The 21,051-nt window shown below is 36.5% G+C and overlaps 1 protein-coding gene across 11 annotated transcripts in view; it reads right to left on the bottom strand.

Annotated features, from left to right (window-relative positions):
• FAT1 (FAT atypical cadherin 1) overlaps window positions 1–21,051 on the bottom strand; it is a 112,188-nt gene that overhangs the window by 67,141 nt on the left and 23,996 nt on the right. For 10 of the 11 annotated variants that reach the window (XR_011738779.1, XM_065836532.2, XM_071807585.1 and 7 more), the window contains one exon: window positions 7,741–8,055. Coding sequence is in view for 10 of the 11 variants with exons in the window: in XM_065836532.2 (XP_065692604.2) it covers window positions 7,741–8,055 (315 nt within the window). In the remaining variant the exon portion in view is untranslated. Of the gene's footprint in view, window positions 1–1,755; window positions 3,603–7,740; window positions 8,056–21,051 lie in introns of those variants that run through there. The other variant, XM_071807586.1, reaches the window with a different exon arrangement.

Genomic DNA, 21,051 nt, shown 5'->3' with positions numbered 1-21,051 from the left:
ACTGTCTTGCATGTGCACATTAAGATGCACAGACTCAGGTCTCATGAGGACCACAGTATGTTCTGAAATCAGTAATTACTCAATGCTTTTGCTAGAATACCCTGTGTAAGAAAGGTCTTATCTAAATGGCCTAACTCCTACACCACAGGTTTACTAATTTCCTCAAAGGAATCCCTGTGACATTCTCATGATAACACCCAAGTGGTTCATAAATATGAATGAATGTATCTTCACAACACTCCCAAAGCAATAAGGTCTTGCAATTATTCCTGGTTTATACCTGCAAAACTGAAGTACAGGGAAATTAACATTCAAAATTAATTTTGTCATCCTCCTGTCCAGGCTATGAACCCAAGTGTTGTTTTTGGAAGCATGCATCATTTTCATATCAAGTTGCATTAAAGGCATAGAAAGCTATACTTCTGCAACCAGCATTTCTGCAAATCTGACTCTAAATTGTTATATGGAGCAATGCCAAGTAACTTCCCATCTGAGTTGCTATTGTTGCTTTAAATTTCTGAAGTAAGGCATGGCTTGTGGAGAACGTTGCTACCCAACCCTGATTCTTTCCCCAGGCAAAATCTAGTCAGTACAATAAATATGTAACCAAAGTGCTGGGGGAGTGGAAATAAGCATACCAATTTGCCAAGAAGATCAGAAATTATTTCTTGCCTGAATACACGGGCAAGGTAATAAAAAAAAAAAAAAAAAAAAGTGCAAGCGTCTTCCCTTACCCTATACGGACATCTGGTTAGGATTCCACTTTCTTGATCAGTAATACTACAGAAAACTGGAACTCCTTCCACTATGCAAATGCAGTTTTTGCCATTCTAATGCGCGTACTGCCACTTAGAATGAAGTTGAGATATAATTATTCAAAGCCTGTATCATTGAGTAGCAGCTGTATTTTAAAATCATGTCATGGCAAAACTCTTCCATCTATATGGAAACTGACACAGAGCCTAGGGGAATTCAGTGCCCATCTTTTGTTTTGGTTTAATGGCTCTAGTTCTGCAGCAATTAAGGATGTTCTCCTTAGCTCTTCCATGTCCACATTTCACATTACTGTTGGCGAGTTAAAGGTGAATACCTTTCTTCTAATTTCTCATGAAGTTTACAATCCCACAATTTAAAGTATAAAAATAGAAGAAAACTACAAAACATAGGAAACTGATATAAAAATAATTGCAATGACCATGTCAGTCTGGGGAACGCTAAGTATAGTTTTTTAAATTTGGGATCTAGTTTGCACACTACCCTTACAATTCTTACTGGATGCAACAAAAAGCTCAGATTTAATGCATGTCCCACTCTACTGTTTCAAAGAAAAAAAAAAGTTTTGATTGAAAGCTCTTAGTAAAACGAATACAATAACTCTATCTTGAATTGGCACAGATATATCAATTTCTAAATGGTTAATCCAATATAGATTAGAAATTATATAATCATAATTCATAAACAGCTCATAAATGTGCACTTATATACAATGGTATTATCACCTGTTATAAGTAGATGCCATATTAAGACGCTGTTCTACTTTCTCTAAGAATTACTGCAATCCTGCTATCAACTGTCATAACATTCCTCCTCAAAATTAATAAAGTAAATTAAAATATTATAATATGAAAGAAACAAAAGATGGAAAAAATATACATTTGTTTACCCAGTATGATTGCGTTCATGTGAAAATAAAAGTATTCAGAAATTTAATTCAAACAATATAATATTAATTTTTATTTCGTAAATACAACCATTAAGTTTACATCAGTGATATGTAAAACTTTTCAAACACATTAGAGTTGAACCACTGACTTTTAAGCAAATCGGCTCATTACCTGCTCCCTAAAGCAACCATTTTTTGTCCATCTCATTGCTTTCTCAGACAAAACTTATCCAAATATTTCCAACGAAATATGGAAACTAGCAACTATGAGTGTTTTGATAATTACATTTCAAAATATTTGACTTTGTTACAAGGTAATTACAAAATGTAAAAACAAAAATACCTGAATAACTCACAAGCAAATAAACCACAACCACAAGAAAACAGTGAAATATTACCAAACTTCTTTCTATTACACATACCAGAAAAAACTTCTGCACCGTGAGCTCCAAAGCACAAACCCCGTAACTTGTTTACTCTTATATAATCCTTTGGTTTACAAGAGTGTGGCTAAAAGTGCAAATCTTTTCTGATCCTCAGTGCAATAGCTCTAGGGTTAAGTGGTGAGAATAACCGTAAAGTCCCAAGACATGTGTTCTGAATAGCTATCAAATTCTGCCAACTCCAACTCCTTCCATCTAAACATATTAAAATGCCTTGGAACTCTACTGTTTCTCGTCAATTACTTCTGTATTTAATTACAAGCTATTTTGCAAGAAGTTAAGCCAATATAAAGTAGTTAGCATAACTCACATATTTGTCTACAGTTGTGTTCAGGTTGAGCATGAAAGTTGCACAATTAGTCTTTGCTCTAATTCTTTCCTGCAAATAATGTTATGATAACTATATTTATTTCACCTGGCCAGCTCAAATGTACAGGTTGGTGGTTTTTTTTTTTTTCTCATTACATGAGAACTCTGAAACTATAGAAAATGGTATTTCATTTGCTTTAATGAAAGGCAAGGTATACCTGAAAAGATCACAAAATGCCCTGCAATGTGTTACAATAACAGTATGTGTTACCTATCCTGCTCCAAAAAGTGAAACAGCATTTCTACATGTGAAAAAAAAAATTAGCAATGCTTCTTTGACTAAGTTATTTTACAATTACTTGAAATAAGATGTCTTTAAGTGCCAGTGAATGGGATGCTCTGAAAGAGATCACTGTAAGAAGCACACAGGTGCTACTTCAGTTAGTAAGATTTTTAAGAATCAGGTCAATCAATAGTTCTTATCACAAAAAAATCTTTCTGTGAAAGATGAACTATATCCAACATAGGTCCATGTCAGTTTCACCATCTACAAATTCAGGATTATTGCACAAAGACACAGACATCTCAGTTTGGAGCCTATATAATTCTAGAAATGAATTAGCTATTTCCAGAGAACAGAAAGCAGTATTTTACTTGACATAGACTACATGTAGGTTATAGAAATTTATAAACTATATTATTATTATGTGTGGGAGTTCTAGCCATGGACCACAACACCATAGTGTTAAATACTATAAAGAGACACAAAACAATGGATCTGTGACCTGGAGAGGAGACAATAACATTATCGGCTAAAACATGTGGGTTTTTTTGTTTGTTTGTTTGTTTGTTTGTGTGTGTGTGTTTGTTGTTTTTTTTTTTGATTGTTTTTTGTTTTTTAAACACTCACCACATATTTTAAGAATCCCAGCATTAGCCTTTGCTCAACTGGGAGTGAATGCCATTACAGTCCTCAATTTGCTTTTGGGCAAATTAACACACACTTAACTCTTACCTGTCACTTTCAATGTTACAATGGGACACAGTTAAACACTTAATTCATATTCCAGCCTCAACTATCTCCTCTTTGCCTGGAAGGGAAACCTGGGGCCCTGGGAAGGTTTATCTTCCTTTGACAAATACCTTACAGTGCCACAGCCTCACAAGGTCCCACAAGGATAACACACCTGCATAAGTAAATGAGAGAGGATTTGAGCTCATTAATTCCAGTCAAAAGGACTCTTCAGCTGAGGCCTATTTTAAAGTACACTGTGTTTTAACTACAAGAATAACAACTGCCTTTTGAAGTGATTTTTCAACTCCTTATCATCCCAATCCTAGTGAAAGTGCTTCCACCTCAAATAAGATCTATTCAGGCTAAATGTATTTGATTCCTAATAGAAGATGAGGTGGATATAACGAGGTGGATAGATGATGGCAGGGCGGTGGATGTGGTCTACCTTGACTTCAGTAAAGCATTTGACACAGTCTCCCACAGCATTCTCATAGCTAAACTGAGGAAGTGTGGTCTGGATGATCAGGTAGTGAGGTGGACTGCGAACTGGGTGACGGAAAGAAGCCAGAGAATCGTGGTCAATGGGGCAGAGTCTGGTAGGAGACCTGTATCTAGTGGAGTGCCTCAAGGGTCAGTGCTGGGGCCAGTACTGTTCAACATATTCATCAGTGACTTGGATGAGGGACTAGAGTGTACTATCAGCAAGTTTGCTGATGACACCAAGCTGGGAGGAGTGTCTGACACGTCAGATGGCTGTGCTGCCATCCAGCGAGACCTGGACAAGCTAGAGAACTGGGCGGCAAAAAATTTAATGAAATATAACAAGGGCAAATGTAGAGTATTGCATCTAGGCAGGAACAATTCCAGGTTCCAGTATAAGTTGGGGAATGATCCATTAGAGAGCAGTGTAGGGGAGAGGGAGCTGGGGATCCTGGTGGACAGCAGGATGACCATGAGCCAGCACTGTGCCCTTGTGGCCAAGAGGGCCAATGGCATCCTGGGGTGTATTATAAGGGGGGTGATTAGTAGCTTGAGAAAGGTTCTCTTTCCTCTCTACTCTGCCCTGGTGAGACCACACCTGGAATATTGTGTCCAGTTCTGGGCCCCTCAGTTCAAGAAGGACAGGGAACTGCTGGAGAGGGTCCAGCGTAGGGTAACAAAGATGATTAAGGGAGTGGAGCACCTCCCTTATGAGGCAAGACTGAGGGAGCTGGGTCTCTTTAGCTTGGAGAAGAGGAGACTGAGGGGTGACCTTATTAATGTTTACAAATATACAAAGGGTGAGTGTCACGAGGATGGAGCCAGGCTCTTCTCGGTGACAAACAATGGTAGGACAAGGGGTAACGGGTTTAAGCTGGAACATAAAAGGTTCCTCTTAAACTTGAGAAGAAACTTCTCAGTGAGGGTGACAGAGCACTGGAACAGGCTGCCCAGGGAGGTTGTGGAGTCTCCTACTCTGGAGACACTCAAAACCCGCCTGGACACATTCCTGTGTAGCCTCATCTAGGTGCTCCTGCTCTGGCAGGGGGATTGGACTAGATGATCTTTCGAGGTCCCTTCCAATCCCTAGCATTCTATGATTCTATGAAGACAGACTTGGGAAGGTACAAACCTGATAATCTCAGTCAAAACTCATACTACATTAGTGCCTACTGCAGACTGACAGTTTTAAACCAAACATGCACAGGAAAAACAAGACAGCCCATTAGATCACCTGAAATCCAGTGTCCTATATAACAGGAAGACAATATACATGATCTATCTATTTAATATCCATTAAACTTGAGTGCACTCCAGGAACACAACAGAAAACAGTTAAAGAAGCTTCCCTTCTCCTCTTCCCACCTTTTCTCTTCCCCTCTTCTCTATGTTTATTATGTTTATGTAGTACTACAATGTTAACAGTAATAGATATAAATGAATTTACCTATCGCTGTAATTTTAACTGTATTTAAAGAAAAGCTTTTCTCCTGCCAAATGTAAATCAGAGGGAGATTCTTTTCTTCTCAGTGTTTGCATTTCGAAACAGACTTTTTTTTTTTTTTTTAAATTTTAAACACAGAACTAAGAAGGTCTCCATACTGTACTGCTTGGTTCTAGAGTATGCATGCTACAATGAAGGCAGGCAACAAACTCTCTTAATAGAAAGCTAATAAAGATTTTCTGTCATGTGTTCCTTATCACTTCCCTAGTGTGTTGAGCTCCCTTTCTAACATAAATGGAGATCGCAGTAAACTGCTGACCTGGAAAACTACAAACTCTGAAGACAAGTCACAATCTCCTGCTGCCCTAATTTTTCTCTCTGTTTAATAAAGAAATAAAGATGTTTCTTTATCTCAAAGCTTAGGGAAAGGAGGACTGCAAACGTCTCTAAAAAAAAAAAAAAAAAAAAAAAACGAACCACACAACAAAAACACAACAACAAAAAAACCCACAAAATGCTGCATAATGATACAGAAGGTGTAGAGGAGCAGGAAATTATGGGAAGAAAAAAGCACAGAAAATGAGCTACAGAAAAAATAAAGAAAGAGAAAGCAAATTGTTGACCAACTATACAGTAAAGGCTAAAGGAATGTAGGTGGAATTTATACTCATTTGCCATTTGAGCACTGCAGTCACTCAGTTCTTTCCACTGAACTCGCACAGGCAATTTTACTCCGATTTTTATCAGTACCATTGATTGAGATGGCAAGGAACACCAAAGTAGCAGGCTAACAGTACTTCTTAGAAAAAGGCGAGGAAGTAGATAGAAGAGCAAAAATTTTTCATTTTGCATCACGTATAAGTAGAGAAAGACAAATAAAAATAAAGCACACACAGAGGAGTTTCTGCATTCACTTCAGAATGTTTTGTGATTGAATTTTTCTTGTTTTACCTCTTAGTTTGCCTTTGTTCTAAACCCAGTGCTTCTGTAAATACAGTATTTAGATACACGCTTCAATTATGCTAAACATGTTCTGTTGCTATAGGTATTTCATATGTCCCTCTTGGCAATGTCTTCACAAGCAGATGCAGCACATGCTGTTATTGTCAGAAATAACCCAAATAACACGCCTGTGTTTGCACTCAGAGCTTTGCTGACACAGCTGATACCACACACAAGTCTCTCATACCCTTAGCTGAAACAACTATGAAACACAATTAACACCATAGTGTCAACCCTGCCTTCAAAACATTTCTCACCCAGATTTTGCTCTGTTAAATTCCCAGGAATCCCCTTCACGAATGTGCAAGAGCTGAATGATTCCTTCTGCTTACCGGGTTTGTTACAGATTAAAGTCCCTATTTACACCTCTGTAGCACCTCTAGTCAAAAAAAAAAAAAAAAAAAAAAAAAAATTCTGGCTGAGTGAATCAGAAGCATCTCCCGTAATTTGTTTTGTGTAATAGTATCTAAATGCAACACATGAAAAGCTAAGCTGCATGCAACCCAGCAAAATATTATTTAATTAAAACTAAACCCTTTTCACCACCAGGAGAGATCTGTGGGGAAAAAAATGTCTAGTATATGTACTATTTTCTCCACATTCATTCAGAAGCAAGGGACGGCAGGACACCTTTTCATTGTTTTCAAAATTAATGTGTAGCTTCAGTTAAAATGGATTATTTTATTTGTTCCCTGTCTCTCTGTCCAACACACATTTCAGTATTTGTACTTCACAGTTACTAAAAGGTCACTTTTTCCTTGTACTTCTCTGTTAAATCCTCAGTGTGTTTTCTTCTTAAGCTTTCCAAACAACCACTGAACTCAGACTCTTAATTAAATAACAACCACACCTTCAAATTATCATCCAGGTTTTGTATTTCTTACAACAGCAACAGTTACTTACAAAGGTAGTCCCTTTGTACCGGGGGATACATAAGTTTATACTTAATAAATGGTTTGCATTGATTAGGCTAACACTACTCAGAAAATAAAATAGTCTGACATAAAAAAACCATTAAAATTGGAAGTCTGAGACTGCTAAAAACAGCTTGGATAAAACTAAGCTGAAATACGTATTTTTAACTGTATATTTACTGCACTACAAAAGCAAATGGGCACTGACCATTTGGAGCTACTCTGAAGTAAACCTTCCCAAAACATGCAAGATGTGGATCTGAAGTACTTTGAACCAACTGTTTCACTCTCCAATCCTCTTGTTTGTGTATCTTACTAATATTGACCCAGCCCAAGACATCAGGTTAACTCTAACTATTGTGAAAGCATGGTTACAATGTTAAACCAAAGATTTTATTTTGCCTGGCTTATATATTAACACAAATGCGTTGATCCATTTATATGTAAAAAGAGCACTGTATTGTACTTACCAGTTTTGGGGTTTATTGAAAAGAATCCCTGTGGATTTCCACTTGTAATCTTGTAGGTTAATTTTTCACTTGAGCTAGAATCTGGATCAAATGCCTCAATCTGAACCACAGATACATCTTTAGGTGAGTTTTCCATGACCTCTGGGTAATAAACTGGTTCTGTGGTCTGAGGAGCATTATCATTAACATCCCCGACTTCTATGTATATTTCAATGAAAGATGATAAAGGCACAACGCCTTGGTCTGTTGCATAAACAGTTAACCAGTAATGTGAAGTAGTCTCACGATCCAGGCGATCTGCCGTCTCAATAATACCTGTTTAATAGGAAGATAAATAGAAAATGCTCAATAAATACGTAGAAATGTGCGAAAATAAAGAAACAAGCTTAAATGAATAAATAAAAATTAATACAAGCGCAAAAATAACGGACAGCGATTCTACAATCTGTATTAACATACAGACAAACACATTGAGGCTAACCTGAAGGCACAAAAAATGAAATTACTGTAACAGTTTTCAGCAACTATATGCTACAGATATTAAAACAATATATTACTTAATTTCCTTTCCAACATCCTTTGAGATTTACCAGAACAATTAGCACTATTCATAAAAGCTATTTTGCCTGAAAGATTAAATACAATGAGTAATTCACAGTCTTTTGGGACTTGAATGATCCTCTTACTCATCACTGATTTCAGTAAATTTCATACCATATTAAACTATCTGATTTAGATGCCAAACTCTTGACCTGTTTACCATTATTCACATTAATGAGCAGCTACTTAAATGTGAAACGTTCTTATCTATGTGCCCAAATGAATTATTTAACTGAATTTTCTTAATGCGCACCCAGAAATTTCACAGAGAAGGAAACAAAAGTTATACCTGAAGCTAAGCTTTGTAACATTAGGACCAACCAATGCCTGACACTACTCTGGCAATGGAAAGTAGTGCTCAGCTCAATTTCACACACAGAAAAAAAATTACCATATAAGGAACAGTTACACTATTCACAAACTTAATAAAAAAATCTGTCTGCTGAGTCTACAGGAGCTTGTCTGAAACAGAACTAAATAGAGAATGCGGGACTCAAGTTTTTATCTACTGTGAAGAAAATGCAGATGTATTTTTATAAGCAGCTTACACTACAGGTACAGTCATAATATGAATGTGTCAAAAAGGTACATGACACATTGCAACATATTTGGTGGGGGATGAATATTAAGTAGATTCATAGAGCCATGGCACAATAAAACTTTGTACTTTCCTTTACCTGATCCAGTTGCTCTTATAGGTTGTCTGATTAGAGATATTTGCTAAATAGAACTTAAAATGAACTTGATATATGCCAGAGTGCAACCATTTCCGTGGAAATCTTGAAGGGCTTTGTCATGGCTCTTACTGTTTGCTTTACTGACACACACTAGGCTTGATCAGGATGGGAGCCAGGATGAGTCAAACCATACCCGTCACAGTCAGTTTTGGACTCTGGATACAGCCACATAATGTGACCATGTGTGATGTGGTCCTTCTCCTGAGCTCATTTACTCCACACGACATAATATATACACACACACATACATAACATGAGTAAAATAGGACCTCGATAAAACTATGCCACTGTGCTTTTACAGGAAGGAGTTCTTCAGGAAAGAATTAACTCTAAGTATCATTCCCTTCACACTCCAGACTTTTTTTTTTTTTTTGAGGTATTATGCCAGCTGAGCAAAACGAGATAAATATTGAGGAATTGGTGATCTATTCATTACTTTATTTTCCTTGCAGGAAGCTGCATAAAGGTCTGATAATGATGTTTTGAAATTTTAAGATCTCAGTAATATCACTTCAGAAGGGCTGGAGTTAATGGCATCTCATGTATAGACCTGCCAAATACCCATATATAGTATTTCAAGCAACACAGCGTTTCAAAACTACCACCAGATGTCAGTGTGGAAATTGGTTTTATACAGTGTCAAAGGCTTCAGAACTGGGATTAAAAGGAGGAGCACTGCAATTTGAAAATATACATGCATTACATACAGTCTATAAAAGCTTTCTTGAAAGCAAAGCAGTTTTTTTTTTCTTTTCCCTTCAGACGAACATAATTGAAAAATAAGCCAAGGTGTTGATTTGAAGAATACTAGCATTTTACATTACTAGTCTCTTCACCTCAGTATTTATACTTTATTACTTTTTTTTTTTTTTTTTAAATAATAACACTGCAATCAAACAATCCTGTGTAGCCACTGGATTTGTGTTGTGGTTACCTGCATAGTTTCTGATGGTTAATTTACAAAAACTTGCTCCTAAAAATGGACACACAGACTTAACAGCCCAGTTACCTAGATTCTGTCTGTAACTCACTTACGTTACACCTTTTGCACTTCTCTCCTTCTACCTTGCTCCAGAGTAAATCAATTTGTTACTGTGGCCTCACTTCTAAACCTAAATGCTGCATGTGGTACGTGTCTGGGTAGACTACATGTATCCCTTGGAAAATTTTGTAAAACCTTCATGTCCTAGCAAAAAAACAAGACTCGACTATATCAATTCCCTTTTAGGAAAGCTTCCAGCCATGCTGCTCTACTGCTTGCAATCTGTGCAGAACACAGTGGGCCGGCTGATGTGCTGAATTGAGCAACTGTTATCATTTTACACCTGTCCTGTTTTCTTAACAGTAGCTATATCAGAAGCAGCAGATTAATTTTTGAGATAGTCTTGCATGAGTTTGAATAAAAAAAGTAAGAGACTTTCATGGTAATGGAGCTCTCCTCCTGCAATCTGCTCACCTGGCATTTACGAATTCTGCCATCTTAGTTATCAAAGCCTACCTCAGGGGAAAATAAGACAGAATCTATTTTGCTTTTCTGGACTATCAGTTCTCAGGTGTTCATTCTTTTAAGTCACATACTTTACAAGGGACAAAAGGGAAAAAGTATCATGCCAAAAAAAACCCATAGTAGCAACAGTATCCCAAAAAGAAAAAATGAAAGATTATAGGGATAGTGATGAACAGTATGATACAGCACACACAGGCAACTTATTTTTAATTAATTTTTATTTCAAATTAGATCTGTGTATATGATGTTATTTCTGTATATTTTACACTGACTTTTGCAGAAATGTTCAATGAAATGCTTGTAACCTGTCTGATCATCTGATCACTGAACACATCATGTAACACAAATGTTTACCCAACAGGGTAGCTCTGGTTTTCAGAATGTCTCCATTCTTCTACAGGGTCACCCACACCAAGCATGCATTAGTGAAAGTAACATGAAATCTCATTCACTAAAATTATTTTTCCATTTTTTTCATGTCTCTCACCAAACAGATCCTGAATTGTTGGGTGAACATTTTTTTCTGTACATGCTGTTTAGAATTCCAAACGGAAATAGAAAATATCTAGGAGAAAGATTTTATGATCAGTCAGATATGCAAAAATGTCTGTGTAACTGTTTAACACTAACCAACAGATTAATTCATGAATTAACATTTTCTAGAGGCATCAAGGGTATTTAAAAACCTCCACATATGCTGCTTACAGTTTAAAATAGATGGAATACACAGGTATGTATGCAAGTTGGAAAACTGCTAGAGATAGGTATCACAAATAAGTGGATTACTTTGACAATACTAAAAATGAAGACTCAAAATACCATTCCTCCAGTACATAAGCCATGCAAACGTGGACAGGAAATAGGGAACAAAATCTCCCTTCAACCTTGCACACATTGATGGGGGTGGAGAAGAGGCAACCACACCTAGTTCTCCTCCAGCACTCCAAACGGCAGGCACAGTGACCAGTCTATTCACATGACTCAGCTTTCACCCTGTTGTTTCCACACAGCAATAAAATGGAACAGATAATGACCCAGCACACATGCCCGGGGGGGAGGGGAAGACCTCACTACCAAAACCTGAATTTCTTCTGGTTCTGCATCAGTACTTACATCACAAAACACAATCATCACTAAATGCACATGACAGAGTACTTCCCCTGCTCTTTTAACATCACTGTACAGTCTGACCTTACATCAGTAATTAATTAAAAAAACTATCCTTTTCTCATTACTCTAGTTGAAATTGCTCCTCAAGATTAACACCAAATCTTTCCTTTGTCTATGAAAACACAAAAACACCTTAAATTTCTATTCAACAATAATAAATATAAATGCATCTAAGTTTCAGTAGTCTACTATACCTTCTAAAAAACCCAAGTCCAAAGAATAATTTAACTGAGGACCTTTTTTTTTCTTTTTCTTTTTTTTTTTTTTTAACAAACAAATGACAATCCTACCAAATCACCAGTCCAGAGGCAGTCCTTAAAGTATCATTGGTTGGTGTGCCAACTTTTTGCTTTTGCATATGTTGACTAGAGTGGCCTATTTTACATATTAGGGCAGCATACCACTGTATGCTGGCTGAAAGCCAGCACTCAGTTCATAAATTCACTGGCTTCTAGTTCTAGTGGTTCTCAAGACAGAGAGAAAAAAACAATGGGAACTCATATATCAAAGAGAAACAATTTAAACAAATTAACTCTTACTTAGATTGTTTTATCTCATAATCGGCTACATCCGTGAACCATCGGTAAGATGTTGATCAGTATCATTGGTTTCAACAGTGTGCTTGGGCTCCTAGAAAGTATTTTCACTTTGTTCTTCAAGCAGTGTAAAGCACATTTAGGGAGTACCTCTTAAGTGTTTCTATTACATCTCCAATGCTGTAAAATCTCCATCTCTGCTCACAGAAAAATCTTTAATCAGCAAATTTCCCATCCATTCTCTATGCTGAGGCAATCTGGTAATTTTAACTTTTACAAACCATTTGCTTTTTATGTAGCAAGACAAGCAAGGAAAATCTTCCGCAGAGCACTACTAAAGAGTCTTTAGCACATATGATAATCTCAAACACTTGTAAATATTATTGTTCAAAAAATATGGCGAAGTGAGGATTCCAGAAACATTTTCCACTTGGCTGGATATGCAATCTTGAAGCCTTTCAGGTGGTCAGAATAAAAAAAAAAAAAAAAAAATTCAGTCACTAACTACCAGAGGGGAATACAAAAAGCTCCGAGTAAATGTTTCTCAAGTCATCTGCAACAGGACATCAGAGCTGATTTTACAATATTCATAGGTTTGAAATTTTAGACTAGGTATTGTTCCCACTTGATGCAATAGGACTTTTTCTATGAATTCCTTTAAAACAAGGCAAAAGTCCTAAGTGAATACTACAAAATAGAATTCAGACAGAATTCAGTATGAAGGAACAGGCTAGTTTGTGAATACAGCAGCTGAAGAAAAATCAGAATTTTAACCCCATTCTTGACAAGAGCCAACATTACTTCCAATTTAAATCTCAAAACCCAAGTCAGCACAGCCAAAGTCACTCTTAAAACAAAAATAAACATATAAATCCACCTCAAATCTGACAGTCTTACATATGCCAATTCTATCTAATTAACAAATGCTCAAACTATAATACTCTCAATTCCCAGGGATGATCCTCCTTAAGTGTGCTTATCCATGAGAACTCTCATTAACAATATTAATGATTCTCTAATGGAAATCAAAACCCACAATCATTTCTCAGCAAAGCATGAAAATGCAGTTTAGCAGAATTTGCCCTGAGAGTGACGTTTGAAACAAACTAAGATAAATCCCTGGCCTCGAACATGATACTTGAAATCTGATTACAAACTTGATTAATCTAAATTCTAATAAGCTGAGTAAATCAAAAAGCTTCTTCAGCTGCTTTAAAAGCCGTCTCTGGAGAAAAAGAAAAAGACAATATTTTAAGAATTGCATGAACAAAGGTTTTGATCAAACATGACCTTCAATGAAGAATTAAAATCAAAGTTTTTAAAGTGAGTGGATTAAGCCTGTTAAAAACACAGAGGTATGCTGTTCCTCAATAGCACTAGTCTGCCAATACACCAACAAAGACTGCATCTTTGTCTTGAATTCTAAATAAATGGTACGTCACTGCAGTGTAAACTATAACCAAGTTCTGCAAAACTTTTTGAATTAAAAATAAAATTGGGTGAAATGCTCACCGCATACTGCAATTTACTACTTGAATCTCTGCTACCTCTAGATAGGCCACATATTTTCCATAAGGTTATTAATATTTATGAAATTACCATTATGTGGAGAAGGGTCCTCAAGAACCCCAGTTCCCAGAAGTTAACAGTTTTTCTGGCCAAATTTTTGCTTTATATTTGAGGAACTTTGTGTTGTTCTAACCCAGACTACGCCTTTTGGTGCAAGTTAGTGACAGTGCAGTTCTTCAGCACTATCAAGAATGAATGCAGATGAACACAGAAGACTTCCTTGACAGACTTCTCATCCCTATTAGTCTCTTCCTATATGTTCTATTTTTGCCTTTCCTGCAATACACCTCTTTCTTAGATTATTACCTGCCACGACATGACAAGCATTTTCCTGAGCTGTATAAATACAGAGGCTATAGCAGAACTGACAGGAACAACAACAAAAAAAAAAATCACACACGAAACCAAACAAACAAAACCCCACAACAACACAAGAAAGAGCATCTGATACAGAAGACGACACAGTCCTTGTCTGCTTCTCAGCCATCCCCAGAGGCCTCAAACAGGAACATATCCATACTCTTTTGTCCTCCTTTTCCCCTTGAGTAACCTTTAGAGGCACAGTCAAATCAGGACAGTTGGCAATCACACTCCTGTGTGTTATGCAGAGGGTTTTGTACCGTTTTTTCCCTCCACTTTATGCTCCCTGACAGACATCGTAAGAGAAAGCAAGGTGACTTGAAAACAAACAAACAAAAAGCCAGCAAACAAACAAAACACCCCCCCAAAAAAACCAACCAACCAAACACACACGAAACAAAACCAAGCAAATTTATTAATAGTTATGGCACCCACTTGCACAAGATAAAACAGACTACAGCAGACTAGAGTGCACAAGCACTACGCTCAACTGTAGTACTCAGTATAAATTATGATTCTATGACTAATTGTGACCAGTGTCATAGCTCAGATTCTTTCCACTTTTACAGCAATTAAAAAAAAAAAATCCTCTAGCCAATTTAGCTGTATTTCTGTTAACTTCTTAACTTCTTTCTGATAATTTCTGGCCACCACTGTAGCCTGACATCAGGAAATGCCTTGAAGTAGCAACCAAGTACAGCCACATTCCTATAGGCCATAAAGACTTCTGTTAAGTGAAGGTTTTGAAACACATAGCCTATTGAACTCCTAAGAAAAAAATTCTCTCTTTCCTTGAGGCAGCTGTACTACTGTAACTCAGGCCTCTATCAAGCACAAGTGTGTAAGGGACAACTGAGCCTTAAGCCTACAGTCTTCTAAAATAATATCCAATGCTAATGTCGACAAAATTTAATATTATTTCATCAGTCAAGTAATAACCACTTGGTAAAACCAAAACAAAAGCAGTGCAGTGTCACACCATCTTTATTCTACACAAACCAACTGTCAAGCACTGAAGTTTTCAAGTATGTCCTGCCACAGAGACAAGGAACTATTCAACACTCAAAATGCCAGTTGAAAAAACCAAACTCTCCATCCTGTGAACTCCTTGAAACAATCTCCTTCCTAAAGAAGGAAAGGAATGAGATTCCTTTTGCAGAAGTGAAATGTCAGCTCATCCACTGGATAAACAGGGCAAAATGCCAAGAGAGGCACTGCTCTCTAATTCTTGAAATGCTAAAGACCTGCAACAGGTCTTTTTTTTTAAGACAAGTAATATTTTTGGTAAATAAACTGAGCTGGATAAGTGCTAGCCTTCATTACCTGAATCACATATGCACTTTGAACAGGAAGCATAATGTGTTTACGCCTCTGTGGAACAAAGTGCAACAGCCACCCAGAGAAATATTATTTGCTCTTCAACTCCATAGCAATTTAAAGCTTATCTCTGACAACGCAAGCTACTCACATACCAGATTCCTTGCATCTGAAGATTCACACAGACTAAACTGTACTGTTTCAGAATACAAATAATCCTTGGTTGCAGCCCTGCAGGAGAGCAGAAAGTTTTAGCAACCATTGCTTGCCTTCAAATCACACACGAACAGAAGAGGTGTTTGCTGCTCTTCTCCAGGAGCATTAATTCAGCACAGCTAGAAAGACTGTAACTTACCAACAAACCATCAATACTGTGTTTTGCATAACTCATGAAGAATTCAGATTACTTGTTTGCAAACATATCTGAATAATATGAATGTGCATAACAAATAATTCAATCTAGTTTGAAATAGTTTCATTGCTTCTTTTCAATCACTCAATGATTCTTCTATTTTGCCAGAATAAAACTAAATCTTAAATTAACACATTCTGATTTATTTTTTAAAATTATTTGGTGACTTTAACTTTCACATGCATCCTGTTTAAAGGTATTTCAATGTTAAAAACAAAACAAAAAGCTACCAAAACCACACCCCACAAAAACACAGCCACCTTTGAAAAATTCTGCAACAAGTTATATTTGCAGGCTATGGAGTTAAGATTTTCACATGTACACCAAAAGCCTTTTGCTAATATAATCCGTCATCAATATAAACATTCCTTCTAATAGTTATATGTTGTCATATATTTAGTTTTTATACATTTATTTCTTTAGATATTCAGTAAGATATTCAGGGGGTCTTAATCCACTTTTACACACACATTTTATATATATATATTTCATATAAACATTTCTTTACAAATACTGAAGAAACGCAATAAAAAATCTTCACAGTTTCTGCTTCAGGGAACACTCAAAAATTTTTACTCAGGAGAAGCTAGAAAAAAATACTGAAAATAAGCTGAAAGTAACACATTGGAATTACAAGTCATTTGCCAGCATTTATAAAGGCAAATTCCCAGAAAATTGAATGCAATTTTATTTATAGCTCTTTGAAATAGAAAGCTGTATGTATTTCAAGTTGTGTCTTGTGTACTAGCAGCTGAGAAATCATGCTTAGACAGGATTGTTAAAGGGAAAGTAACTCTTGTTACTGTTTCAAGGACAAACTGTTCATTTTCTAACAAATCAAGACTTAGGAAGTTTTGAGTAACTTATCACTAGCAGTATCAGCAAGCTGATGGAACTATAGTGAATTTGCACAAGTTCCGTAACTGGAAAACGCCATTTCATTGTGCAGTTGCAAGACCTTCAAACATTGTCAAGTCTACCTCTGCTTGCTCTTTCTAGAGACTAGTTATTTCAAGTTCTGGGAGGTGGAAGGAGAAGAATATCCCTGCAGAACATCCATGGTCTCTAGAGCACGAGGAACCCTTAACAGAGTATCAGGACCATCATCACCAGAACAGGTTTGAGATATTAACTGAACAAAGTCAAATTGAACAAAGTAAAACCTCAATCATAATATAATGACAACTTGGTTTAGATCTCAAATTTAACTTCAGTGAACTGTCTAGATGTAATGCATTATACAGGGCGTTTCAAAAAGATGGATCCAATTTCTATGATATAATTATTTCAAAGTAGACAAAATGTGGGGGAAAAAAAAATGTAAATGAGACCCAGTAACATTTTGACTTCCAGTTCCTGCCACATTGCTTTCTGCACATACATACAAAAATAAGTCAAGTGAATGGAAGAGACAGTGTTTAGGCCATTTATAAAAGACAAAGTTCTGAAAACACATTCTTAAAATTTTCTACATAAAAGATTATGCCCAGAAATTATCATTCAATGCTAGGTAGTCTGGGCTAAAAGTAATAAATCTACTAAGGTTCACAAAGATTGTGAACTTGCTTTCAGGAAGTCAGGGGGTGGTGAGGGGCAATTTTCGCAATTAGAAGATCCATGATGGGGTTGCCTTAGAACTCAACTGATTACTTCCAGTTCAAAAAATCTTTTGGGACAATGGCAAACAGCTCCTATTGTCAGACTCATTTATGGTTATTTTAATAGCTCCAGCTTATTTCTGTCAACTAGACTGCTTGTATGTCAGGCTTTCAGACAGGCAATATAATTGCTATACAGAAAAAAAAGTACCATGTTGCTAAAGCTTGATATGGAGAGACATAAAAACCCCCTGATGAGTACACATTAGGGAAATGAAATGTTAACTCCTACGCCAATAGGAAAAACTATTGTAATACAAGCACATACAATCTATGTTTCTTTGAAGAGAGAGCAAAGCAAGCTTTGCTGTTAACATGAGCAGTCACTCATGATTTGAGAGAAAGCATGCTGAAAAAACATGACCGCACCACTACACCAGCATTACAGCAAGTTTATAAATGATTAGTGAAAACAGAACAAACTGCCAGCAGATTCTGGGCCAAGCACATGGGATCCCGGTACCCACAAAAAGCAGCTCCTCTTACTGCACTACAGGAGCAAGATTTGCAGGGTCTGATGCAAATCATTGCTGCACTCATCCATCCCCTTCTTCAGGACAGATTTTTTCTCTTCAGGTAAACACATAACTGTTTCCTATGTCCCAAGCATTAATGCCAAAAACAAAGAAGGAAATGCATTCAATCAAATTTTTAGAATGTATGTATACTTACATGTGTGTAAGAAATGGAAAGGATTAATTTCTATGTTCTTTGTTAAAGTTTTCAAGTTTTGTTTGTGTGTTTGTTTTACATACACACACACAAATATGGTCTTTAGAACTCTGGCTTCACTCTGCAAAGTCCCTCTAATTTCACTGTCAGTCTTCCTAGAATTAAGGAATTGTTGACAATGTCAGTGGTTACCACTCTGATAATTTAACTGGGAAATGGGGAGCCTCTGAAGGGGAAATTCCTCTGCACATGGCCTCAGGAATTTCAAAACGAACTGGAGTTGACAGATTAACCTAGGTGCCCCTTAGGCAGAAGAAGAAGCTACAAGGAAAATAATGAGATGCATGGGAAGCCAATTGTGTACAAAAGTAACACATTTAATTGTGCAGAAACTGGTTTGTTGATCCAGAAAGATCTAGCTGTTTAGACCTTTGCAAACTATTAAAATACCTGGACAGTTCTGCAACAAGTATATTCACTTTTTTGTCTGCAAATATCAAAGTTTAATGACCACGTTAAATAAAGAAAATTGTTCCATGTATCCCAAAAATATTTTTCTTGCATACACAGCATTTCTCTCGTATTCAATTTCTGGTTGTAATTTGAACGATTGCAGCCCACCCTGTATTAATTCTGCAAAAGTAACTTTGAAGGCCCAGCAAGTTCAACAGAGCAGTCCTACTCTTCAGTAAAAGCGGTTACAGATGTGCTCCACTGGCTCACGACTAACCCACATGCAAAAAGCTGTCATTTAGCATGTGTGTGTTATTTATACTGATTTGTGTTTTGGACTGCTGCAGTTTTGCTTCAAGCCTTCTGTCTCCAGATTATTTTCAGTTTGCAGAAACTGCTGGCTAACAATGCTAGTTCCCAGACCAGCTCTGAGCAAGAAAAGACACTGACACTAATCAAAAAGGCAAGTAGCATGCTGAGGAATACTGGAAATCAGGCTTTACTGCTGTTCATGTTACTGTACCAGGTAGCTACATAACACAATGGCACTTAATTACTGTCAACAGAAACCATGGTCCCAAGCAGATTCATGTGTACGAAGAAGAGCTGGTGTACCTCTGGGCATGCAAGTGCTAGGAGAACAAAGCAAACCAAGGAAGTAATGAGATGACAGCATCTAGGATCCAGTGGCATCAAAAGACATTTTCAGTCTTGTTCTGACAAAGCCAGATTTATCAACCTACAAAGTATCATTTATTTATTCAGACTTTATTTCTACTGATGTATCCAGAGGGAATTCCACACTGATCAGTACTTGTTATACTATGTTTTTTATTATTTGCTTTTGCATATGAATCAAAATAAAAGCCACACAGAGAAATGTTTCTGAACTTGCTTGTTTCTGAGTAAAAATTTCAGAACACAAGAGTCATGAAGGTAAAAAACTCTGGGATTAAAAAAACCAAACAAAAAAACCCACAAAACCAAAAAACAAACAACAAACCACGTTCATTCTTTTTGGTTAAGATTACCGTATCAAGTAAATGAGAAATGCTCCATTTGTAAGCAAATTCTTACATGCACACTGAAGAATCAATACTTAACATTTAAAAAGGAGACTTGCAACTAGAAAACTAGAAATTACTTCTCAGATGCCAATAATATTTATTGGTAAGTGCCCTGGATGCTTGGATGCTTGTTGCGAGATGGGTGCTGTCTTTTTCACATAAATAATGAATAAAAGCCAACAAGTTTTTAATCAACATTTTGCAGAAGCAGAAATTATTAAAGATAACAGAAATTAATGAAAGTAAACAGTTTAAAAAATGCTATACATTCAATTCACCCTATTGCTTCATAGTAGAACCTACAAGCATCTGGATAAACAAACCAGAGTTTTTCTGTTCAAACTTCTGTTGGAAACCTCTTAATTATTCCCCAGAAACATTTTTCGCTGAAGATAACTGCACCTTTAGTAACAATACCAAAGAGAATGAGCGATGTTAATAACTGTCCACCAAACTAGAAGTTCAGTTGTCACAGAGCCATGATAAAAGTAGATAAACTCTGCCTACACTAGTACACTAAGCATAATAGAACATGATATTGCAAGTAACTAGTAGACCATTTAGGTACAAAATGCATTTTGCTCCTGAAACACTGAAGACTTTTTCCTTACTGCAGAAATTCACAGAATCTGCAGTGACTAGAGATGCAGTTGCACCTGGTCACCTCCCCGGAATTACAGACATAGCATGGCATACATTTCTTATTCCATTTCTTTCCATCATCACACATTGGATCAATATTCACTTCAAATTTAATCCACTTAATCTGCATTAATCTTGTTCCCACTGTAATCACCACTCCCTTAACTTATTATACAATGCACATCAAAACGCATACATCACCTCAGTCAATGACAACTTGACAACTCATCTTTCACTAACAGTTTTTGAACCTTCTCACATTCTCTTCCGTTACCTTATTTGAATCTGGAAGGACTGAAGTCAGTCCAAAATTTTACTACAAAATTTCACCGTTCAGCATGAAAATTTTTAAACAAGTAAAAAACTAACTGAAGAGTGCAAGTTCCAAGGTGGTTTGTGTTTTTTTTTTCTTCTTCTGTTTGTTTTCGTTTGTTGTTTTTGTTTTGTTTGTTTGTTTTAAATATTTCCAAGTATGGTTCTTGATCTCTGGGCTTCTGTACTTACTTAACACACAAGTTTCCATTCAGGAAGCTGATCAGAAAGGTGTGAAATAGTGGTGACTACAAACTGCTTATGTTTTTTATTTTACCACCTTTTTTTTGAGCCATGTT

Source organism: Patagioenas fasciata, chromosome 4, assembly GCF_037038585.1.
Source record: "Patagioenas fasciata isolate bPatFas1 chromosome 4, bPatFas1.hap1, whole genome shotgun sequence".
Classification (NCBI taxonomy): domain Eukaryota; kingdom Metazoa; phylum Chordata; class Aves; order Columbiformes; family Columbidae; genus Patagioenas; species Patagioenas fasciata.
The sequence above is the reverse complement of the archived record's forward strand: the minus strand, read 5'-3'. Positions and strand labels throughout refer to the sequence as shown.